The sequence below is a fragment of the Oncorhynchus gorbuscha genome, linkage group LG24 (genome assembly GCF_021184085.1).
Source record: "Oncorhynchus gorbuscha isolate QuinsamMale2020 ecotype Even-year linkage group LG24, OgorEven_v1.0, whole genome shotgun sequence".
NCBI lineage: Eukaryota > Metazoa > Chordata > Actinopteri > Salmoniformes > Salmonidae > Oncorhynchus > Oncorhynchus gorbuscha.
This window is the reverse complement of record NC_060196.1, coordinates 43,714,808-43,740,728: the sequence shown is the minus strand read 5'-3', so window position 1 is coordinate 43,740,728 and position 25,921 is coordinate 43,714,808. Positions and strand designations below refer to the sequence as shown.

The 25,921-nt window shown below is 45.6% G+C and overlaps 1 protein-coding gene across 1 annotated transcript in view; it reads right to left on the bottom strand.

The window, feature by feature from the left end:
- LOC124012366 (protein FAM83H-like) overlaps window positions 1–25,921 on the bottom strand; it is a 44,014-nt gene that overhangs the window by 13,102 nt on the left and 4,991 nt on the right. Inside the window, exons 2-4 of the mRNA XM_046325912.1 lie at window positions 8,133–8,289; window positions 7,902–8,036; window positions 320–517 (exon numbers count right to left, since the gene is read on the bottom strand). Of these exons, the coding sequence (XP_046181868.1) occupies window positions 320–517; window positions 7,902–8,036; window positions 8,133–8,255 (456 nt within the window). The 5' untranslated portion in view covers window positions 8,256–8,289. The remainder of the gene's footprint in view (window positions 1–319; window positions 518–7,901; window positions 8,037–8,132; window positions 8,290–25,921) is intronic.

The following is a 25,921-nucleotide window of genomic DNA, read 5'->3' as shown; positions in this document are numbered from 1 at the left end:
TTCCATTTCGCTTCGTTATTTTGTATCATGTTCAGTCTTTTCTATTAAAACATGGACACTTACCATGCTGCGTATTGGTCCGATCCTTGATACACCTCTTCAGACGAAGAAGAGGAAATCCGTTACATCGCCTTTCACAGCAATGTCAACACCTGTTGTGTTTGGCGCATGTGACCAATACAATGTCATTTGACATACGGTACACTTCCCCTTTACACCACTTAGACCTGAACAGGTGTGTGTGTGTGTATGTGCCTCTGTAAGTGCTGTGTGTGAGTCTGTGTGAATGTACATCCCTTCTCCCGGCCCCTCCACTTACGTGCTGTGCATTCTTGATGAGTCGTCTGGCCTGCTCCTTGATGCTTGGCATGTCGGGCTCGCTGGGGTTGACCAGGGTCGTGACCTCGGTGGGGCCGATAAAGCTGTGCGCCTGGAGGGGCCAGCCCAGGTCCAACCCCGGGGCTGCTGTGTCAGAGTGCATCGGCCAGTAGGTGTCAGACGAGCCGTCGGCGTCTGCCTGGGGGAAACCGAGCAGGCTGTTAACTATATTTACACTATGACAACAGGAAAATATGAATATACACTACCGGTCAAAAGCTTTAGAACACCTACTCATCCAAGGGGTTTTCTTTATTTTACTATTTTCTACATTGTAGAATAGTGAAGACATCAAAACTATGAAATAACACATATGGAACTCTGCAATTTCTGAGGCTGGTAACTCTAATGAACTTATCCTCTGCAGCAGAGGTAACTCTAATGAACTTATCCTCTGCAGCAGAGGTAACTCTAATGAACTTATCCTCTGCAGCGGAGGCAACTCTAATGAACTTATCCTCTGCAGCAGAGGTAACTCTGGGTCTTCCATTCCTGTGGCGGTCCTCGCGAGAGCCAGTTTCATCATAGTGCTTGATGGTTTTTGCGACTGCACTTGAAGAAACTTTCAAACCTCTTGAAATGTTCCGTATTGACTGACCTTCATGTCTTAAAGTAATGATGGACTGTCATTTTCTCTTTGCTTATTTGAGCTGTTCTTGCCATATGGACTTGGTCTTTTACCAAATAGGGCTGTATACCCTCCCACCTTGTCACAACACAACCGATTGGCTCAAACGCATTAAGATGGAAATAAATTCCACAAATCAACTTTAAAGAAGGCACATCTTTTTTTCCTTAAAAAAAACAACCTTTTTTTAACTAGGCAAGTTAAGAATAAATTCTTATTTACAATGATGGCCTACCCTGGCCAAACTCTCCCATAACCTGTGCGTCACCCTATGGGACTCCCGATCACAGCCGGTTGTGATACGGCCCGGGATCAAACAAGGGTCTGTAGTGACGCCTCTAGCACTGAGATGCAGAGCCTTAGACCGCTGCGCCATTCGGGGGCACAAATGAATTGAAATGCATTCGAGGTGACTACCTCATAGAGTTGCACATTCTGGGGAATATTCAGAGGTAGAAACTTTCCGTGGGAATTAACGGGAATATATGGGAATTAATGGGAATATATGGGAATTAAAGGAAATATATGCAAATGATTATTAATACCATTTAAATGTGGCAATGAAGAGGAAGGCTGCTGTTTTACATACCCGTAATCAATTGTGCTATTTTGTTCGTTTTTTGCAATGTTTGTAACTTATTTTTAACTTATTTTGTGCATAATGTTGCTGCTATTGTCTCATATGACCAAAAATAACTTCTGGACATCAGAACAGCGATTACTCACCACTAACTGGAAGAAGCTTTTTCTTTAACGAGTCAGACGAGAAAGAGAGACTGCTCTCCCGGGAACAGGCCCAGATCCACATCATTTACGTGAAGAAAAGATAAGAAGAAAAGAAGATGCAGATCAGGCTGCCTTTTGAGAATCAGTAGGCGAGTGAGTAAACTCCCATTTCCATCTATTCTACTTGCTAACATGCAATCATTGTAAAATAAAATGGATGGCCTACGATTACGATTGCCCTACCAACGGGACATTAAGAACTGTAATATCATATGTTTCACCGAGTCGTGGCTGAATAACGACACAGACAATATAGAGCTAGAGGGATTTCCAATGCAAAGGCAGAACAGAGAAGATACGTCTGGTAAGATGAGTGGTGGGGATGTGTGTCTTTTTGTCAATAACAGCTGGTGCGCAATGTATAATATTAAAGAAGTCTCAAGGTATTGCTCGCCTGAGGTAGAGTACCTTACGATAAGCTGTAGACCACACTATCTACAGTGCCTTGCGAAAGTATTCGGCCCCCTTGAACTTTGCGACCTTTTGCCACATTTCAAGCTTCAAACATAAAGATATAAAACTGTATTTTTTTGTGAAGAATCAACAACAAGTGGGACACAATCATGAAGTGGAACGACATTTATTGGATATTTCAAACTTTTTTAACAAATCAAAAACTGAAAAATTGGGCGTGCAAAATTATTCAGCCCCCTTAAGTTAATACTTTGTAGCGCCACCTTTTGCTGCGATTACAGCTGTAAGTCGCTTGGGGTATGTCTTTATCAGTTTTGCACATCGAGAGACTGAAATTTTTCCCCATTCCTCCTTGCAAAACAGCTCGAGCTCAGTGAGGTTGGATGGAGAGCATTTGTGAACAGCAGTTTTCAGTTCTTTCCACAGATTCTCGATTGGATTCAGGTCTGGACTTTGACTTGGCCATTCTAACACCTGGATATGTTTATTTTTGAACCATTCCATTGTAGATTTTGCTTTATGTTTTGGATCATTGTCTTGTTGGAAGACAAATCTCCATCCCAGTCTCAGGTCTTTTGCAGACTCCATCAGGTTTTCTTCCAGAATGGTCCTGTATTTGGCTCCATCCATCTTCCCATCAATTTTAACCATCTTCCCTGTCCCTGCTGAAGAAAAGCAGGCCCAAACCATGATGCTGCCACCACCATGTTTGACAGTGGGGATGGTGTGTTCAGGGTGATGCGCTGTGTTGCTTTTATGCCAAACATAACATTTTGCATTGTTGCCAAAAAGTTCAATTTTGGTTTCATCTGACCAGAGCACCTTCTTCCGCATGTTTGGTGTGTCTCCCAGGTGGCTTGTGGCAAACTTTAAACAACACTTTTTTTATGGATATCCTTAAGAAATGGCTTTCTTCTTGCCACTCTTCCATAAAGGCCAGATTTGTGCAATATACGACTGATTGTTGTCCTATGGACAGAGTCTCCCACCTCAGCTGTAGATCTTTGCAGTTCATCCAGAGTGATCATGGGCCTCTTGGCTGCATCTCTGATCAGTCTTCTCCTTGTATGAGCTGAAAGTTTAGAGGGACGGCCAGGTCTTGGTAGATTTGCAGTGGTCTGATACTCCTTCCATTTCAATATTATCGCTTGCACAGTGCTCCTTGGGATGTTTAAAGCTTGGGAAATCTTTTTGTATCCAAATCCGGCTTTAAACTTCTTCACAACAGTATCTCGGACCTGCCTGGTGTGTTCCTTGTTCTTCATGATGCTCTCTGAGTTTTTAACGGACCTCTGAGACTATCACAGTGCAGGTGCATTTATACGGAGACTTGATTACACACAGGTGGATTGTATTTATCATCATTAGTCATTTAGGTCAACATTGGATCATTCAGAGATCCTCACTGAACTTCTGGAGAGAGTTTGCTGCACTGAAAGTAAAGGGGCTGAATAATTTTGCACGCCCAATTTTTCAGTTTTTATTTGTTAAAAAAGTTTGAAATATCCAATAAATGTCGTTCCACTTCATGATTGTGTCCCACTTGTTGTTGATTCTTCACAAAAAAATACAGTTTTATATCTTTATGTTTGAAGCCTGAAATGTGGCAAAAGGTCGCAAAGTTCAAGGGGGCCGAATACTTTCGCAAGGCACTGTACCAAGAGAGTTCTCATCTACATTATTCGTAGCTGTCTATTTACCACCACAGACCAATGCTGGCACCAAGACCTCACTCAACCAACTGTATAAGGCCATAAGCAAACATGAAAATTATCGCCCAGAAGCGGCACTTCTAGTGGCTGGGGACTATAATGCAGTCAAACTTATATCAGTTTTACCAAATTTTTACCAGCATGTCACATGTGCAACCAAAGGGGAAAAGAACTCTAGACCGCCTTTACTCCACAGACAGAGATGCATACAAAGCTCTCCATTTGGCAAATCCGACCCATAATTCTATCCTCCTGATTCCTGCTTACAAGCAAAAACTAAAGCAGGAAGAACCAGTGACTGGCTCAATATGGAAGTGGTCAGATGGTGCAGATGCTCCATTACAGGACTGTTTTGCTAGCACAGACTGGAATTCTTCCAATGGCATTGAGTAGTATACCACCTCAGTAATCGGCTTCATCAATGAGTGATCAATGAGTGCATTGACGACATCGTCACAAGTGACCGTACGTACATATCAAATCAAAGTTAATTTGTCATGTGTTCCAAATACAACAGGTGTAGACCTTACAGTGAAATGCCTTATAGCTTAGGGATAAAAGCTGTTGAGAAGCCTTTTGGTCCTAGACTTGGCTCTCCGGTAACACTTGCCATGTGGTAGCAGAGAGAACAGTCTATGACTGGGATGGCTGGGGTCTTTGACAATTTTTAGGGCCTTCCTCTACTCTCGATGCTCCAGTCCAGTACATCACTGGGGCCAAGCTTCCTGCAATCCAGGACCTATATAATAGGCGGTGTCAGAGGAAAGCCCATAAAACTGTCAAAGACTCCAGTCACCCAAGTCATAGACTGTTTTCTCTGCTACCGCACGGCAAGTAGTACCAGAGCGCCAAGTCTAGGACCAAAAGGCTCCTTTACAGCTTCTACCCCCAAGCCATAATACTGCTGAACAATTAATCAAATGGCCACCGGACTATTTACATTGACCCCCCCCATTTGTTTTTTACACTGCTGCTACTCGCTGTTTATTATCTATGCATAGTCACTTCACCCCTACCAACATCTACAAATGACCTCTAACCTGTACCCCCTCACACTGACTACCGGTGCCCCCTGTATATAGCCTCGTTATTGTTATGTTATTGTGTTACTTTTTATATTTTTTACTTTCGTTTATTTGGTAAATATTTTCCTAAATCTTCTTGAACTGCACTGTTGGTTAAGGGCTTATAGGTAAGGATTTCACGTCAAGGTCTACACTTGTTGTATTCGGCGCACGTGATAAATAATGTTTAATTTGATTTTTTAAAATTGGATATATTTACCATATCATATGGAGACAGAAACATAAACTTTTACCTTAAGTAAAAGTAGACATAATTGCAAATGATTAAATCCTTCCAATAGAAAAAAACAAAAACAATTTAGTTTAAATAAATGGGTTGACTCTTCACATGGGATGATTTCACTGAACAACGAAAGGGGATATTGAATGATCCCCAATGATCCATCGCATCTCCAAAAAACGTTTTCAACATACATCTGTAAAATGATAGTCTAGAAACTAAAGCTTTGGTTGTCTTCCTCTCAGGCTTCCATGTCTTCTCCCTGGACCTTCTCAATGTCCACCTCTTGAACATCAGACTCTGAGGCCTCATCTTCACTGTCACTTTCAAACCTTGTTGAGGATGGCTCGTTGTCAGGCTCAAAAAGCCTCAAATTTGCCCGGATGGCCACCAGTTCACCTCCAGAAGACTGTCAAACATGATGACAACACCACCCCAACAGCTGTTGCTGGGCAGCTTCAATGTGGTGCTCTTAGGTAGATTGCTGCTATAACTTGATGACCCGTTACATACCAAACCATTTCCTTGGCTCTCTTGTAGAGTGTATCCATTGTTTTCAGTGCCTTTATTGTCCTTGAGGAGCAAACTCAATGCATGAGCAGCACAGCCAGGACTCCTCCACTTTAGACTAAGCAGACTTCATGTTCACAGCATTGTCTGTCACCAGTGCAAATACCTTCTGTGGTCCAAGGTCATTGAGGACTGCCTTCAGCTCATCTGCAATGTAGAGACTGGTGTGTCTGTTGTCACTTGTGTCTGTGCTCTTGTAGAATACTGGTTGAGGGGTGGAGATGATGTAGTTAATTATTCCTTGCCCATGAACATTCAACCCCCCATCAAAGATGATTGCAATACAGTCTGCTTTCTCTATGATTTGCTTGACCTTCACTTGAATTCTGTTGAACTCTGAATCCAGCAAATGAGTAGGTAAGGCATGTCTGGTTGGAGGGGTGTATGCTGGGCGAAGAACATTCAGAAATCTCTTCTAATACACTCAGAGGTGAACCAGTTGCATACACAGCTCGAGCAAGACATTCATCAGCATTTCTCTGACTACGTTCCTCCATTGAGTCAAAACAACTTCTGATTCCAGGAGGACCATGAGCTGTTGCTATCGATAAGGTGTCTGATTAATAATTTTCACCTCGATTAGAAGTAGAGGGACTTTTGTCAAGAGGTTGCTTGTTGTGAGCGCTGAGGGAACTTTATGCACTTGGCCAGATGATTCTGCATCTTTGTTGCATTCTTCACATATGATTTGGCACAGTATTTGCAAATATACACAGCTTTTCCTTCTACATTAGCTGCAGTGAAATGTCTCCACACATCAGATAGTGCCCGTGGCATTTTCCTGTAAAGATTAGAAAAAAATGAGTAAAAAAACAACAAATACAATTCCATGTACAGATAAATAGTTAAGCAGTTAGATTAAACAACTCCTTTGTGAGATATTTTTTTTAAAATTAAACATGCATGGAAACAGGTGAACTAACACTCCTCAGTTAGCAGACTCAAGCAAGCTAAAACCCACATGGTAGCACATGGTAGAAAAAACTAACTAGCAGAACAAGTTAGAAATAATTTAAACACACTTTGCTGTAGGCTACTATGTACTAGTTAACAAAAAAATATGTATGTCATATAAAATATATTCACCCCAACCTATTGTAATCAAAACTTACCAGAACTCATGTAGTCCTTGGCTCAGACAGTGTAGTAGTGTGGGCTCAATAGCATCTCATTAGTGTGCAAGATCTTGAGTCAGCTGTACATGTGATGGAAGGATGCACTGTGCATGCAGAGGGTTGAAATTCCATTGAATTGGGGATAGTTTAACCAAAATATGCCACAAGACCTACAATTGTCTTATGTGTGTCCCACAAAAGGAAACACAGTGCACCTGGCAACCTTGGTTAGTGTGCACTGCGCCCGGCCCGCCACAGGAGTCGCTGGTGCGCGATGAGACAAGGATATCCCTACTGGCCAAACCCTCCCTAACCCGGACGACGCTAGGCCAATTGTGCGTCGCACCACAGACCTCCCGGTCGCGGCCGGTTACGACAGGGCCTGGGCGCGAACTCAGAGTCTCTGGTGGTACAACTGGCGTTGCAGTACAGCGCCCTTAACCACTGCGCCACCCGGGAGGTCATTGGCTAAATTTTTTGATGAATTTAAGCTAAATTCCCCAAATTCCAGGGCTTAACTTCCAATGGAAAATTTCCGGATTAATTCCGGAAATTTACAGCAAAGTTTCCGGCCCTTTGGTTGAGAGAATGCCAAGAGTGTGCATAGCTGTCACTTAGGCAAACAGTGGCTATTTGAAGAATCTCAAATATAACATTTATTTTTGATTTGTTAAACACTTCTTTTGGTTACTAGATGATTCCATGTGTTATTTCATAGTTTTGATGTCTTCACTATTATGTAGAAAATAGTCCAAATAAAGAAAAACCCTTGAATGAGTAAGTGTTCTAAAACTTTTGACCGGTAGTTTTGACAATAGTATACAATAGTATACAATAGTATACAATAGTCTCCATCTCTATTTTAGTGACATCAATTAATTAGTCACTCAATCAAATCATTTGCAGACTCCTGTCACCTGAAAACACACATTTTTACTATGATGCCTTCATGTAGCTCAGACTGTCATAAATCATTATCATTATTAACGCTACCTCATGATAGGGCAGCTCCGGTACGTTCGAGGTCGGGGCCTGGTTGGGTGTCTGGATCGTGGTCTTGATGTGTTCGATTTCCGGTTGACAGAGAAAGCTGACCACATCTGCTTTCTGAATAAATTCATAGTAGCCCTGGAGAGAGAGTACATACACTGAGTTCACACACAAACACACACACACGGGCATGCACGCCACACACACACATATACACACACATTCCTCCTGTACCTGTAGGTCTGTCTCCACCAGAGCATCAATGGCGAGACGGTATTCTTCTCTGTAGTGGGGGGGCAGGAAGTTAGGGTCCAGGGGGTTGTCCCCGATGTCCGAACTCTGGGACCGGTGGGCCATGATGGGGTCGGGGTTAGGGGGAAGGGACTCAAACCTTTCGGAGAAAAATGTATACATTATTTTTTTGCAGATAGATTGTAGCTTCCATAATTTTTTACTTGATTTAGTAAGGTTCCTCTTATAGTGATAGAGTACCCTATAAACAAAGATGTGTATTCATGTGACAGAGAAAACACCCTTCCTAAAACAATATGTTGCCTAGTGTATACCAACATAACACCAAAGATAGTACAGTATGAAGATATGCAAAAACTGCTTCTCCAATAGAAATCCCTGATCACACTTGTAGGCGATGTCCTGGTGACATTGGCTAACATGCGCAGAAACACATCATTAGGTCTAACTGTCATGTTGCGCTGAACTGCGCATGTGCAGGCTGGCACTCTGTTGTTTTGGAGAAAAAAAATGTACATGGCAGTTTGTCACTTTCACGATGTTGTAGTAATGACTGGTTCAGCTACTTAAGACATTGGCTCCAATCTACTGCCATTAGATTTCAACAAAATTAACAACTACGGACACATTTTTCACTTCTCCCATTGACCTGCAAACTCCGGTCTGGTCTGTCGAGTCTGCTTCGCAACGAATTCTAGGAAGTGTCAATGGTTGCGCCTCTGGGGAAAACTCTATGATAACACTCTATCAAAAAGCAGCACACAAAAACCCATGCTGTACCCAGAGAGGGGCAGGTAGAGAGAAATAGATTATAAAGAGAGCAATGGGTCGTAGGATAGAGATAGGGTGAGAGAGACACAGGGCAAGATAGAGAGAGAGGGCGAAAGCATTCCCTCCCACATATGCCCCCCTAGGCACAACTACAACAACATAACCAACAAAAATGTGTCACAACTCCTGTAGCTCTGTCGCACACTGGGTATGTACTAGAGGTCGACCAATTAACCGGAATGGCCGTTTAATTAGGGCCGATTTCAAGTTTTCATAACAGTCGGAAATCTGTATTTTTGGGCGCCGATTTGCCGAATTCTTTTTTATTTTACCTTTATTTAACTAGGCAAGTCAGTTAAGAACACATTCTTATTTTCAATGACGGCCTAGGAACGGTGGGTTAACTGCTTCGTTCAGGGGCAGAAAGACAGATTTTCACCATGTCAGCTCGGGGGAACCAATCTTGCAACCTTACAGTTAACTAGTCCAACGCAATAACGACCTGCCTCTCTCTCGTTGCACTCCACAAGGAGACTGCCTGTTACGCGAATGCAATAAGCCAAGGTAAGTTGCTAGCTAGCATTAAACTTATCTTATAAAAAACAATAAATCATAATCACTAGTTAACTACACATGGTTGATGATATTACTAGATATTATCAAGCGTGTCCTAATCTGACTGAGTATACAAGCATTCAAGTATCTAAGTATCTGACTGAGCAGTGGTAGGCAGAAGCAGGTGGGTAAACATTCATTCAAACAGCACTTTTGTGCGTTTTGCCAGCAGCTCTTCATTGTGCATTGCGCTGTTTATGACTTCAAGCCTATCAACTCCCGAGATGAGGCTGGTGTAACCAAAGTTAAATGGCTGGCTAGTTAGCGCGCGCTAATATCGTTTCAAACCTCACTCGCTCTGAGCCTTCTAGTAGTTGTTCCCCTTGCTCTGCATGGGTAACACTGCTTCGATGGTGGCTGTTGTCGTTGTGTTGCTGGTTCGAGCCCAGGGAGGAGCGAGGAGAGGGATGGAAGCCATATTGTTACACTGGCAATACTATTACACTGGCAATTCTAAAGTGCCTATAAGAAGATCTAATAGTCAAAGGTTAATGAAATACAAATGGTATAGAGGGAAATAGTCCTATAATAACTACAACCTAAAACTTCTTATCTGGGAATATTGAAGACTCATGTTAAAAGGAACCACCAGCTTTCATATGTTCTCATGTTCTGAGCAAGGAACTGAAACATTAGCTTTCTTACATAGCACATATTGCACTTTTACTTTCTTCTCCAACACTTTGTTTTTGCATTATTTAAACCAAATTGAACATGTTTCATTATTTACTTGAAGCTAAATAGATTTGATTGATGTATCATATTAAGTTAAAATAAGTGTTCATTCACTATTGTTGTACTTGTCATTATTACAAATAAATAAATAAAAATTGTCCAATGAATCGGTATCGGCTTTTTTGGTCCTCCAATAATTGGTCGACCTCTAGTATGTACATAGTCATTGGTAGGCTTTGAGGGGACTCCTATGTTAGGTCATCTCTTGGCAGTAGTACTGTCGACTACTTTATCACTGACCTCAACCCAGAGTCTCTCACAGTCAACCCACTGACACCCCTATCAGATCACAGCAAAATCACAGTCTACTTGAACAGAGCAATACTCAATCATGAGGCATCAAAGCCAAAGGAACTGAATAATATTAAAAAATGCTAAAGATGGAAGGAATGTAATGTGGAAACCTACCAAAAAACTATGAGAAAACAGAACACAGAAGAAAATTAACAACAATGACAAATTGTTTGATGAAGAATGCAAAAACCTAAGAAAGAAATTGAGAAACTTATCCAACCAAAAACATAGAGACCCAGAAAACCTGAGTCTACGCCTTCACTATGGTGAATCACAAAAACAATACAGAAATACACTATGGAAAAAGAAGGAACAGCACGTCAGAAATCAGCTCAATGTAAATGAAGAATCCATAGACTCTCACCACTTCTGGGAAAATTGGAAAACACTAAACAAAAAACAACACAAATAATTATCTAACCAAAATGGATATGTATGAGTAAACCGCTTCTCCAATCGTTTTGGTCATATAACAAAGAATAAAGAGAAAAAAACATATACATGATCAAATACAAATCTTAGAATCAACTATTAAAGACTACAAGATCCCACAGTATTCTCCAATTACATTGAATGAACTACAGGACAAAGTACAAACCCTCCAACCCAAAAAGACCATTGGTGTTGATTGATGGTATCCTCAATGAAATTATAAAATATACACACAACAAACTCCAATTGGCTATACTTAACATCATCCTTAGCTCTGGCATCTAACCCCAATATTTGGAAGCAAGAACTGATCACCCCAATCTACAAAAGTGGAGACAAATTTGACCCCAATAACTACGCATCAACAGCAACCTCGGGGAAATCCTCTTCATTATCATCAACAGTAGACTCGTACATTTCCTCAGTGAAAACAATGTACTGAGCAAATGTTAAATTGTCTTTTTACCAAATTACCGTACGACAGACCAAGTACTCCCCCTGCACACCCTAATTGACAAACTAACTAACCAAAACAAAGGCAAAGTCTTTTCATGCTTTGTTGATTTCAAAAAAGCTTTTGACTAAATTTGACATGAGGTTCTGCTATACAAATTGATGGAAAGTGGTGTTGGGGGAAAAACATACATCATTATAAAATCCATGTACACAAACAACAAGTGTGTGTGGTTCAAATTGGCAAAAAACACACATTTCTTTCCAAAGGGCCGTGGGGTGAGACAGGGATGCTGATTAGCCCCACCCTTTTCAACATACAGTTTATTTTGGAAAAATACATACACTTAGGTTGGAGTCATTAAAACTAGTTTTTCAACCACTCCACAAAATTATTGTTAACAAACTATAGTTTTAGCAAGTTGGACATCTACTTTGTGCATGACACAAGTAATTTTTCCAACAATTGTTTACAGACAGATTATTTCACTTATAATTCAGTGTATCACAATTCCGGTGGGTCAAAAGTTTACATACGCTAAGTTGACTGTGCCTTTAAACAGCATGGAAAATTCCAGAAAATTATGTCATGGCTTTAGAAGATTCTGATAGGCTAATTGACATCATATGAGTCAATTGGTGGTGTACCTGTGGATGTATTTCAAGACCAGCCTTCAAAAGCAGTGCCTCTTTGCTTGACATCATGGGATTTTTTTTAAAGAGTCCAGGAACAAAATGTAGTCCTCCACAAGTCTGGTTCATCCTTGGGAGCAATTTCAAAATGCCTGAAGGTACCACGTTCATCTGTACTAACAATAGTATGCAAGTATAAACACCATGGGACCACGCAGCCGTCATATCGCTCAGGAAGGAGACACATTCTGTCTCCTAGAGATTAATGTACTTTGTGCGAAAAGTGCAAATCAATCCCAGAACAACAGCAAAGGACCTTGTGAAGATGCTGGAGGACACAGGTACAAAAGTATCTATATCCACAGTGAAACAAGTCCTATACCAACATAACTTGAAAGGCCTCTCAGCAAGAAAGAAGCCACTGCTCCAAAACCGCCATAAAAAAGCCAGACTACGGTTTGCCACTGCACATGGGGACAAAGATCATACTTTTTTGAGAAATGTCCTCTGGTCTGATGAAAAAAAATAGAACTGTTTGGCCATAATGACCATTGTTATGCAAGCCGAAGAACACCATCCCGACCGTGAAGCACGGGGGTGGCAGCATCATGTTGTGGGGGTGCTTTGCTGCAGGAGGGACTGGTGCACTTCACAAAATAGATGGCATCATGAGGAAGAAACATTATGTGGATATATTGAAGCAACATCTCAAGACATCAGTCAGGAAGTTAAAGCTTGGTCGCAAATGGGTCTTCCAAATGGACAATGACCCCAAGCATACTTCCAAAGTTGTGGCAAAATGGCTTAAGGACAACAAAGTCAAGGTATTGGATTGGCCATCAAAATGCCCTGACCTCTCCCGGGTGGCGCAGTAGTTAAGGTCGCTGTACTGCAGCGCCAGCTGTGCCACCAGAGACTCTGGGTTCGTGCCCCGGCTCTGTCGTAACCGGCCGCGACCGGGAGGTCCGTGAGGCGACGCACAATTGGCCTAGCGTCGACCGGGTTAGGGAGGATTTGGCCGGTAGGGATATCCTTGTCTCATCGTGCACCAGCGACTCCTGTGGCGGGCTGGGCGCAGTGCACGCTAACCAAGGTTGTCAGGTGCACAGTGTTTCCTCCGACACATTGGTGCGGCTGGCTTCCGGGTTGGACGTGCGCTGTGTTAAGAAGTAGTGTGGCTTGTTTGAGTATATTGGAGGACGCATGACTTTCAACCTTCGTCTCTCCCGAGCCCGTACGGGAGTTGTAGCGATGAGACAAGATAGTAGCTACTAACAATTGGATACCACGAAATTGGGGAGAAAATAAGTAAAATTCACAACAAAAAAAAAAAAAGTAAATGCCCTGACCTCAATCCTATAGAAAATTTGTGGGCAGAACTGAAAAAGCGTGTGTGAGCAAGGAGGCCTATAAACCTGAATAAGTTACATCAGCTCTGTCAGGAGGAAATGGCCAAAATTCACCAACCTGTTGTGGGAAGCTTGTGGAAGGCTACCCAAAACGTTTGACCCAAGTTAAACAATTTAAAGGCAATGCTACCAAATACTAATTGAGTGTAAGTAAACTTCTGACCCACTGGGAATGTGATGAAAGAAATAAAAGCTGAAATAAATAATTATCTCTACTATTATTCTGATTTCACATTCTTAAAATAAAGTGGTGATCCTAACTGACCTAAAACAGGGAATTTTGAAAAACAATATATTTGGCTACGGTGTATGTAAACTTCCGACTTCAACTGTATATATCAATGAATTTGAGAGAGCACTAGAACAATCTGCAGCACCCGGCCTCACCCTACTAGAATCTGAAGTCAAATGTCTACTGTTGTCTACAAATGTCTACTGTAGGGCCTACAGCAGCACTTAGATCTTCTGCACAGATTCTGTCAGACCTGGGCCCTGACAGTAAATCTCAGTAAGACAAAAATAATGATGTTCCAAAAAAAGTCCAGTCGCCAGGACCTCAAATACAAATTCTATCTAGATACCGTTGCCCAAGAGCACACAAAAAAACTATACATAGCTTGGCCTAAACATCAGTGCCACAGGTAACTTCCACAAAGCTGTGAATGAGCTGAGAGACTAGACAAGAAGAGACTTCTATGCCATCAAAAGGAACATACATTTTGACATACCAATTAGGTATCTGGCTAAAATACTTGAATCAGTTATAGACCCCATTGCCCTTGATGGTTGTGAGGTCTGGGGTCCGCTCACCAACCAAGAATTCACAAAATTGGACAAACACCAAATTGAGACTCTGCATGCAGATTGCTGCAAAAATATCTTCTGGGTACAACGTAAAACACCAAATAATGCATGCAGAGCAGAATTAGGCCGATACGAAATATGGAGAGAGAGAGAGAGAGAGAGAGAGAGAGAGAGAGAGAGAGAGAGAGAGAGAGAGAGAGAGAGAGAGAGAGAGAGAACTCTTAGTGACGGTGCACTCAGGTAGACATGCTGACTAGATCAAGACGATCAACATAATTCAGGTATTGTTGTTGAGTCATTGACAACTGGTGTAACGAGTACATACTTTACATGAACAAACACACACCTGTCTACTGTAACACATGTGCACAAGATTGAACAGAAATTACAGACAACAACAGGATGTAGTTATTAATATGACAGTAAATACTGATATTTAGCATGGCAATGCCATTATGATACAGATGATTCATCGAATATTAAATCAGGTCGGGATTAAAAAAGAGAGACAGACAGAAAGAGATACAGAGAGAGAGATTAAGAGAGAAAGAAGGAAAGATCTGTGTAGACAGGTTCATCCATAGTTGTGTTGAGTAAACATGTCTTACAGGTGTGTCAGGCTGTAGGTACAGATGTAGGATCTTCATTTGAGCCCGTTTTCGTAATGGCAGAAAACATTCAAAGCGCTACTTGAATTTGTGGGTGTCCCTGACCTAAGTTCTCTCAAGTTTGGGCCAACTAGAAAGTTCAAGTAACACTTGACCGAAAAGTTAAGTAAACTAAAAGGCTGTGGAACCAGTTACTGAATAATAATTTGTTGAATCAACTAGATGTTGTTTTTTTACAGTGCCTGTCGGGGGTAAATACATGTGCTGTTACATATTACAGTGCAATTGCATGTTTATTTGTTCACATCATCCAACTGAAAACACTGCTAAGAGTGTTCCACATGCTGAAACAGTACATGGTATATGGAGACTGGGCATATCTGAACTTACACCATATTCCTTATGCTGCACACTATATAGGGAGCCATTTACTGGGTATGATCTGAACATGAGTCTGAACATGTCAACTAGACAGGAAGTGTTTTTACCTGTTTGCTCACATCACCATGAAAACCTGCAGCCTGTGACTGACTTATTAGCCTGTAGGCTTGACAGACTGACTGTGTTGCTCAATTGGTAGAACATGGAGCTTGCAACGCCAGGGCTGTGGGTTCGGTTCCCATGGGGAACCAATACAAAAAATGTGTGAACTCACTACTGTAAGTTGCTCTGGATGAGAGTGTAAAATATGTGGGTGTGAATGTGTGTTAACCCTACAAATAGCAGTGTTGGGTGATTTAGAAAGCCATAGTAAATCTATCAACATTATAATAATACTCTTAGGAAAAATATTTATCTTTAACGTACAATCTGTGGATACTATGCAATTGGAGAAGTTCAAAGTTCATGTGAGACAGCACAGTTAAAATATATGGTGCGTGGAAATCAAAAGTGGGTGGTCTACAGAGATAGGTGGGATGGGCTGAGGGAAGCAGAGGGCTGGGTTTAAAATGCTTATTACCGGTAATAGTTATTACTGAAAACAATATATAGATGTCCAAGTACTAACTATCCAAAAGATTATGTGTGTATATACTGTATATACACTACATGACAAAAGTATGTGGACACCGCCTTGTCGCACATCCCATTCCAAAATCAAGGGCATTAATATGACGTTGGTCCTACCTTTGTTCGTATAACTGCCTCCACACTTCTGGGAAGGCTTTCCACTAGATGTTGGAACATTCCTGTTGGGACTTGCTTTCATTCAGCCACAAGACCATTAGTTAGGTCGCGCACTGATGTTGTGCGATTAGGCATGGCTCGCAGTCGATGTTCAAATTCATCCCAAAAATGTTTGATGGGGTTGAGGTCAGGGCTGTGTGCAGGCCAGTCAATTTCTTCAAAAAACATTTCTGTATGGACCTTGCTTTGTGCCTTGAGGGCATGTTCATGTTGAAATACCATACAAACGCTCCACACCGCGTGGCCGCGGCCACCCTAATCTGGTGGTCCCAGCGCGCACGACCCACGTGGAGTTCCAGGTCTCCGGTAGCCTCTGGAACTGCCGATCTGCGGCCAACAAGGCAGAGTTCATCTCAGCCTATGCCTCCCTCCAGTCCCTCGACTTCTTGGCACTGACGGAAACATGGATCACCACAGACAACACTGCTACTCCTACTGCTCTCTCTTCGTCCGCCCACGTGTTCTCGCACACCCCGAGAGCTTCTGGTCAGCGGGGTGGTGGCACCGGGATCCTCATCTCTCCCAAGTGGTCATTCTCTCTTTCTCCCCTTACCCATCTGTCTATCGCCTCCTTTGAATTCCATGCTGTCACAGTTACCAGCCCTTTCAAGCTTAACATCCTTATCATTTATCGCCATCCAGGTTCCCTCGGAGAGTTCATCAATGAGCTTGATGCCTTGATAAGCTCCTTTCCTGAGGACGGCTCACCTCTCACAGTTCTGGGCGACTTTAACCTCCTCACGTCTACCTTTGACTCATTCCTCTCTGCCTCCTTCTTTCCACTCCTCTCCTCTTTTGGCCTCACCCTCTCACCTTCCCCCCCCTACTCACAAGGCAGGCAATACGCTCGACCTCATCTTTACTAGATGCTGTTCTTCCACTAACCTCATTGCAACTCCCCTCCAAGTCTCCGACCACTACCTTGTATCCTTTTCCCTCTCGCTCTCATCCAACACCTCCCACACTGCCCCTACTCGGATGGTATCGCACCGTCCCAACCTTCGCTCTCTCTCCCCCCGCTACTCTCTCCTCTTCCATCCTATCATCTCTTCCCTCTGCTCAAACCTTCTCCAACCTATCTCCTGATTCTGCCTCCTCAACCCTCCTCTCCTCCCTCTCTGCATCCTTTGACTCTCTATGTCCCCTATCCTCCAGGCCGGCTTGGTCCTCCCCTCCCGCTCCGTGGCTCGATGACTCATTGCGAGCTCACAGAACAGGGCTCCGGGCAGCCGAGCGGAAATGGAGGAAAACTCGCCTCCCTGCGGACCTGGCATCCTTTCACTCCCTCCTCTCTACATTTTCCTCCTCTGTCTCTGCTGCTAAAGCCACTTTCTACCACTCTAAATTCCAAGCATCTGCCTCTAACCCTAGGAAGCTCTTTGCCACCTTCTCCTCCCTCCTGAATCCTCCCCCCTCCTCCCTCTCTGCAGATGACTTCGTCAACCATTTTGAAAAGAAGGTCGACGACATCCGATCCTCGTTTGCTAAGTCAATCGACACCGCTGGTTCTGCTCACACTGCCCTACCCTATGCTCTGACCTCTTTCTCCCCTCTCTCTCCAGATGAAATCTCGCGTCTTGTGACGGCCGGCCGCCCAACAACCTGCCCGCTTGACCCTATCCCCTCCTCTCTTCTCCAGACCATTTCCGGAGACCTTCTCCCTTACCTCACCTCGCTCATCAACTCATCCCTGACCGCTGGCTACGTCCCTTCCGTCTTCAAGAGAGCGAGAGTTGCACCCCTTCTGAAAAAACCTACACTCGATCCCTCCGATGTCAACAACTACAGACCAGTATCCCTTCTTTCTTTTCTCTCCAAAACTCTTGAAAGTGCCGTCCTTGGCCAGCTCTCCCGCTATCTCTCTCTGAATGACCTTCTTGATCCAAATCAGTCAGGTTTCAAGACTAGTCATTCAACTGAGACTGCTCTCCTCTGTATCACGGAGGCGCTCCGCACTGCTAAAGCTAACTCTCTCTCCTCTGCTCTCATCCTTCTAGATCTTCTAGATCCTTCGATACTGTGAACCATCAGATCCTCCTCTCCACCCTCTCCGAGTTGGGCATCTCCGGCGCGGCCCACACTTGGATTGCGTCCTACCTGACAGGTCGCTCCTACCAGGTGGCGTGGCGAGAATCTGTCTCCTCACCACGCGCTCTCACCACTGGTGTCCCCCAGGGCTCTGTTCTAGGCCCTCTCCTATTCTCGCTATACACCAAGTCACTTGGCTCTGTCATAACCTCACATGGTCTCTCCTATCATTGCTATGCAGACGACACACAATTAATCTTCTCCTTTCCCCCTTCTGATGACCAGGTGGCGAATCGCATCTCTGCATGTCTGGCAGACATATCAGTGTGGATGACGGATCACCACCTCAAGCTGAACCTCGGCAAGACGGAGCTGCTCTTCTTCCCGGGGAAGGACTGCCCGTTCCATGATCTCGCCATCACGGTTGACAACTCCATTGTGTCCTCCTCCCAGAGCGCTAAGAACCTTGGCGTGATCCTGGACAACTAACATCAAGGCGGTGGCCCGTTCCTGTAGGTTCATGCTCTACAACATCCGCAGAGTACGACCCTGCCTCACACAGGAAGCGGCGCAGGTCCTAATCCAGGCACTTGTCATCTCCCGTCTGGATTACTGCAACTCGCTGTTGGCTGGGCTCCCTGCCTGTGCCATTAAACCCCTACAACTCATCCAGAACGCCGCAGCCCGTCTGGTGTTCAACCTTCCCAAGTTCTCTCACGTCACCCCGCTCCTCCGCTCTCTCCACTGGCTTCCAGTTGAAGCTCGCATCCGCTACAAGACCATGGTGCTTGCCTACGGAGCTGTGAGGGGAACGGCACCTCAGTACCTCCAGGCTCTGATCAGGCCCTACACCCAAACAAGGGAACTGCGTTCATCCACCTCTGGCCTGCTCGCCTCCCTACCACTGAGGAAGTACAGTTCCCGCTCAGCCCAGTCAAAACTGTTCGCTGCTCTGGCCCCCCAATGGTGGAACAAACTCCCTCACGACGCCAGGACAGCGGAGTCAATCACCACCTTCCGGAGACACCTGAAACCCCACCTCTTTAAGGAATACCTAGGATAGGATAAGCAATCCCTCTCACCCCCCCCCCTTTAAGATTTAGATGCACTATTGTAAAGTGACTGTTCCACTGGATGTCATAAGGTGAATGCACCAATTTGTAAGTCGCTCTGGATAAGAGCGTCTGCTAAATGACTTAAATGTAAATGTAAATGTAAATGAAATAGGAAAGGGCCTTACCCAAACTGTTGACACAAAGTTGGAAGCACAGAATTGTCTAGAATGGCATTGTATGCTGTAGTGTTAAGATTTCCCTTCACTGGAACTAAGGGGGCTAGCCCAAACCATGAAAAACAGCCCCAGACCATTATTCCCCCTCCACCAAACTTTACAGTTGGCAAATAGCGTTTTCCTGGCATCCGACAAACCCAAATTTGTCCTTCGTACTGCCAGTTGGTGATGCGTGATTCATCACTCCACATAATGCCTTTCCACTGCTCCAGAGTCCAATGGTGGCAAGCTTTACACCACTTCAGCTGACACTTGGCATTGCGCATGGCGATCTTAGGCTTGTGTGCGGCTGCTTGGCCATGGAAACCCATTTCATGACGCTCCCGACGAACAGTTCTTGTGTTGACATTCCTTCCAGAGGCAGTTTTTAACTAGGTAGTGAGTGTTACAACCCAGGCCAGACAATTTATACACGCTATGTTCTTCAGCACTCGCCGGTCCTGTTCTAAAAGCTTGTGCGGCCTACCACTTTGTGGCTGAGCCGTTGTTGCTCCTAGACGTTTCCACTTCACAATAACATCACTTACATTTGACCAGGGCAACTCAAGCTAGGCAGAACTGACTTGTTGGAAAGGTGGCATCCTATGACGGTGTCACGTTGACGTCACTGAGCACCATTTCAATGTTCCAATGCCAATGTTTGTCTATGGAGATTGCATGTCTGTTTGATCGGTTATATACACCTGTCCGCAATGGGTGTGGCTGATATAGCCGAATCCACTCATTTAAAAGGGTCCACATACTTTTGTATGTATATTAAATATATAAATACAGTTGAAGTCGGAAGTTTACATACACTTAGGTTGGAGTCATTAAAGCTAATTTTTCAACCACTCCACAAATGTCTTGTTAAAAAACTATAGTTTTGGCAAGTTGGTTAGACATCTACTTTGTGCATGACACAAGTAATTTTTCTAACAATTGTTTACAGACAGATTATTTCACTTAGAATTCACTGTATCAGCCTCCCGGGTGGCGCAGTGGTTAAGGGCGCTGTACTGCAGCGCCAGCTGTGCCATCAGAGACTCTGGGTTCGCGCCCAGGCTCTGTCGTAACCGGCCGCGACCGGGAGGTCCATGGGGCGACGCACAATTGGCCTAGCATCGTCCGGGTTAGGGAGGGCTTGGTCGGTAGGGATGTCCTTGTCTCATCGCACACCAGCGACTCCTGTGACGGGCCGGGCGCAGTGCGCGCTAGCCAAGGTTGCCAGGTGCACGGTGTTTCCTCTGACACATTGGTGCGGCTGGCTTCCGGGTTGGATGCGCGCTGTTAAGAAGCAGTGCGGCTAGGTTGGGTTGTGTATCGGAGGACGCATGACTTTCAACCTTCGTCTCTCCAGAGCCCGTACGGGAGTTGTAGCGATGAGACAAGATAGTAGCTACTACAACAATTGGACACCATGAAAAAGGGGTAAAAAATTTAAAAAATACATATATACAAATTTAAAATAACTAAAATAATTCACTGTATCACAATTCCAGTGGGTCAGAAGTTTACAAACACTAAGTTGACTGTGCCTTTAAACACCTTGGAAAATTCCAAAAAAGTATGTCATGGTTTTAGAAGCTTCTGATAGGCTAATTGACATAATTTGGAGGTGTACCTGTGGATGTATTTCAAAGTCAAAGTATTGGAGTGGCCATCACAACGCCCTGACCTGCAAAGAAACCACTACTAATGGACACCAATAATAAGAAGAGACTTGCCAAGAAACAAGAGACTTGCCAAGAAACAAGAGCAATTGACATTAGACCGGTGGAAATATGTCCTTTTGTCTGATGAGTCCAAATCTGGTGACACTGTCTGTGATATATTTAGAATTAAAGGCACACTTAACCAGCATGGCTACCACAGCATTCTGCAGCGATATGCCATCCCACCTGGTTTGCACTTAGTGGGAATATCATTTGTTTTTCAACAGGACAATGACCCAAAACACACCTCCAGGCTGTGTAAGGGCTATTTGACAAAGAAGGAGAGTGATGGAGTGCTGCATCAGATGACCTGGCCTCCACAATCACTTCAACCCAATTGAGATGTTTTGAGATGAGTCGGAACGCAGAGTGAAGGAAAAGCAGCCAACAACAAGTGCTCAGCATATGTGGGAACTCCTTCGAGACTATTGGAAAAGCATTCCTCGTGAAGCTGGTTGAGAGAATGCCAAGAGTGTGCAAAGCTGTCATCAAGGCAAAGGGTGGCTATTTGAATAATCTAGCATCTAAAATATATTTAGATTTGTTGAACACTTTTTGGTTACTCCATGATTCCATATGTGTTATTTCATAGTTTTGATGTTCTCACTATTATTCTACAATGTAGGAAATAGTACAAATAAAGAAAAATCCTTGAATGAGTAGGTGTGTCCAAACTTTTGACTGGTACTGTATGTAAAATGTGTGTAAAATGTTTATGTAACAAAAAACCTTTGTCCTCCAAAGAAGATGCGAGATGGTGGAGGTGTAAGTCGCTCTGGATAAGAGCGTCTATTAAAATGTGGGTGTGCATCTGGGTGTGTGGGTGTGTGGAAGGGTTGTTTTGTAGCCTATAGTGTGGTGATTAGCTGTCTGATGAGTGTGCATGTGTTTTGTAAACTTCCACACACACCTAGAGCTATGGGTAACCATAGTAACCAGTTATGTTATAGCCCTGCCTACTGGATCAAAAGCTGGCTGTAGTTTACTCAGCAGCAGCACTGTGACTCGCCTGCTAATCAAGACTGCTAGCCTACGGCTAACATGCTACATCCTTCACAGTGACTGTCTGTTGGCTAACGCTACCCACAGGCCTCGCCTGCATGAGTCTGTGCTCCAAGGATAACATTACCTCAAGGCATTAAATAGTCCTACTCTCAAATCACAGGATGTCTTTGTCATATTTGGTTAAGACCTGCACTAACCTATCCTCTGAGGTAAGTTGTTAGATCAGAGTGAGAGAGTAACTGTACAGGTGGGGTTACTCACCCTGACCTGAAGGCAGGTAGAAATTACACAACAAACACTACACCTAAGATATCTTCCACAAGCTGTCTGTCTGTGTGTGTGTGTTTGTGTGTACGTGTGTGCTCATTGGGTTGAGATTGGGTTAAGCCAATCACATGCTGTTTTACTGGAACAAGGGACACACTGATTGGTTTACAGACAGAGGAATGACAACATCCAGTGCTGACAGTGTCTGATGTACCTGTCTAACAAGACACATTCACACACGGAACATCTATTTGTTTGTTGTGGCAACAACAACTTTTTACCTCAAGTGGTGACACAGGATTAATGACAGGAACTGTGTGTGTGTGTGTGCGCGTGTGTGTGTGTGTGTGTGTCTGAGTGTGCATGCGCGCGTGTGTTTGTTATGTGTTTCTCAGAAAAGGGCAGGCAGGACTGTTTTAAAGGCAGCAAACAGAATGGGTTTGAAGCCATAAACCACTTCAGGAGGATTTAAGAACCAAACCTCCACTCCAGGCTATATAGTTATATCCATCATCACTGTCTGACTCAGAGTTGCCGAACCCATGCTTGTTCATTCAACGTTCCGACCAGTCATTCCCAGCATTCCTGTGTGAACTTTGGGAGAGAGGGAGACAGAGGAAAATAGAGAGAGCAAGAGGGGGAGGGAGAGGGAATGATAGAGGGAGCAAGAGGGGGAGGGAGAGGGAATGATAGAGGGGGCAAGAGGGGGAGGGAGAGGGAATGATAGAGGGGGAAAGAGGGGGAGGGAGAGGGAATGATAGAGGGAGCAAGAGGGGGAGGGAGAGGGAATGATAGAGGGGGAAAGAGGGGGAGGGAGAGGGAATGATAGAGGGGGAAAGAGGGGGAGGGAGAGGGAATGATAGAGGGGGAAAGAGGGGGAGGGAGAGGGAATGATAGAGGGAGCAAGAGGGGGAGGGAATGATAGAGGGGGCAAGAGGGGAGGGAGAGGGAATGATAGAGGGGGCAAGACGGGGAGGGAGAGGGAATGATAGAGGGGGAAAGAGGGGGAGGGAGAGGGAATGATAGAGGGAGCAAGAGGGGAGGGAGAGGGAATGATAGAGGGGGCAAGAGGGGGAGGGAATGATAGAGGGGGCAAGAGGGGGAGGGAATGATAGAGGGGCAAGAGGGGGAGGGAATGATAGAGGGGGCAAGAGGGGGAGGGAATGATAGAGGGGGCAAGAGGGGGAGGGAGAGGGAATGATAGAGGGGGAAAGAGGGGGAGGGAGAGGGAATGATAGAGGGAGCAAGAGGGGGAGGGAGAGGGAATGATAGAGGGGGCAAGAGGGGGAGGGAGAGGGAATGATAGAGGGGGCAAGAGGGGGAGGGAGAGGGAATGATAGAGGGGGCAAGAGGGGAGGGAGAGGGAATGATAGAGGGGGCAAGAGGGGGAGGGAGAGGGAATGATAGAGGGGGCAAGAGGGGGAGGGAGAGGGAATGATAGAGGGAGCAAGAGGGGGAGGGAGAGGGAATGATAGAGGGGGCAAGAGGGGGAGGGAGAGGGAATGATAGAGGGAGCAAGAGGGGGAGGGAGAGGGAATGATAGAGGGGGCAAGAGGGGGAGGGAATGATAGAGGGGGCAAGAGGGGGAGGGAGAGGGAATGATAGAGGGGGCAAGAGGGGGAGGGAGAGGGAATGATAGAGGGGGAAAGAGGGGGAGGGAGAGGGAATGATAGAGGGGAAAGAGGGGGAGGGAGAGGGAATGATAGAGGGGGAAAGAGGGGGAGGGAGAGGGAATGATAGAGGGGGAAAGAGGGGGAGGGAGAGGGAATGATAGAGGGAGCAAGAGGGGGAGGGAGAGGGAATGATAGAGGGAGCAAGAGGGGGAGGGAGAGGGAATGATAGAGGGGGCAAGAGGAGGAGGGAGAGGGAATGATAGAGGGGGCAAGAGGGGAGGGAGAGGGAATGATAGAGGGGGAAAGAGGGGGAGGGAGAGGGAATGATAGAGGGAGCAAGAGGGGAGGGAGAGGGAATGATAGAGGGAGCAAGAGGGGAGGGAGAGGGAATGATAGAGGGGGCAAGAGGGGGAGGGAATGATAGAGGGGGCAAGAGGGGGGAGGGAGAGGAAATGATAGAGGGAGCAAGAGGGGGAGGGAATGATAGAGGGGGCAAGAGGGGGAGGGAGAGGGAATGATAGAGGGGCAAGAGGGGGAGGGAGAGGGAATGATAGAGGGGGCAAGAGGAGGAGGGAGAGGGAATGATAGAGGGGGCAAGAGGGGGAGGGAGAGGGAATGATAGAGGGGGCAAGAGGGGGAGGGAGAGGGAATGATAGAGGGGCAAGAGGATGAGGGAGAGGGAATGATAGAGGGGGCAAGAGGGGAGGGAGAGGGAATGATAGAGGGGGCAAGAGGGGGAGGAGAGGGAATGATAGAGGGGGCAAGAGGGGGAGGGAGAGGGAATGATAGAGGGGGCAAGAGGAGGAGGGAGAGGGAATGATAGAGGGGGCAAGAGGGGAGGGAATGATAGAGGGGGCAAGAGGGAGAGGGAATGATAGAGGGGGAAAGAGGGGGAGGGAGAGGGAATGATAGAGGGGGAAAGAGGGGGAGGGAGAGGGAATGATAGAGGGGGAAAGAGGGGGAGGGAGAGGGAATGATAGAGGGGGAAAGAGGGGGAGGGAGAGGGAATGATAGAGGGAGCAAGAGGGGGAGGGAGAGGGAATGATAGAGGGGGCAAGAGAGGGAGGGAGAGGGAATGATAGAGGGGGCAAGAGGGGGAGGGAGAGGGAATGATAGAGGGGGCAAGAGGGGGAGGGAGAGGGAATGATAGAGGGGGCAAGAGGAGGAGGGAGAGGGAATGATAGAGGGGGCAAGAGGGGGAGGGAGAGGGAATGATAGAGGGGGCAAGAGGGGGAGGGAGAGGGAATGATAGAGGGGGCAAGAGGAGGAGGGAGAGGGAATGATAGAGGGAGCAAGAGGGGGAGGGAGAGGGAATGATAGAGGGGGCAAGAGGAGGAGGGAGAGGGAATGATAGAGGGGGCAAGAGGAGGAGGGAGAGGGAATGATAGAGGGGGCAAGAGGGGGAGGGAGAGGGAATGATAGAGGGGGCAAGAGGGGGGGGGAGGGAATGATAGAGGGGGAAAGAGGGGGAGGGAGAGGGAATGATAGAGGGAGCAAGAGGGGAGGTAGAGGGAATGATAGAGGGGGCAAGAGGGGGAGGGAATGATAGAGGGGGCAAGAGGGGGAGGGAGAGGGAATGATAGAGGGAGCAAGAGGGGGAGGGAATGATAGAGGGGGCAAGAGGGGGAGGGAGAGGGAATGATAGAGGGGGCAAGAGGGGGAGGGAGAGGGAATGATAGAGGGGGAAAGAGGGGGAGGGAGAGGGAATGATAGAGGGGGAAAGAGGGGGAGGGAGAGGGAATGATAGAGGGGGAAAGAGGGGGAGGGAGAGGGAATGATAGAGGGGGAAAGAGGGGGAGGGAGAGGGAATGATAGAGGGGAAAGAGGGGGAGGGAGAGGGAATGATAGAGGGAGCAAGAGGGGAGGGAGAGGGAATGATAGAGGGAGCAAGAGGGGGAGGGAGAGGGAATGATAGAGGGGGCAAGAGGAGG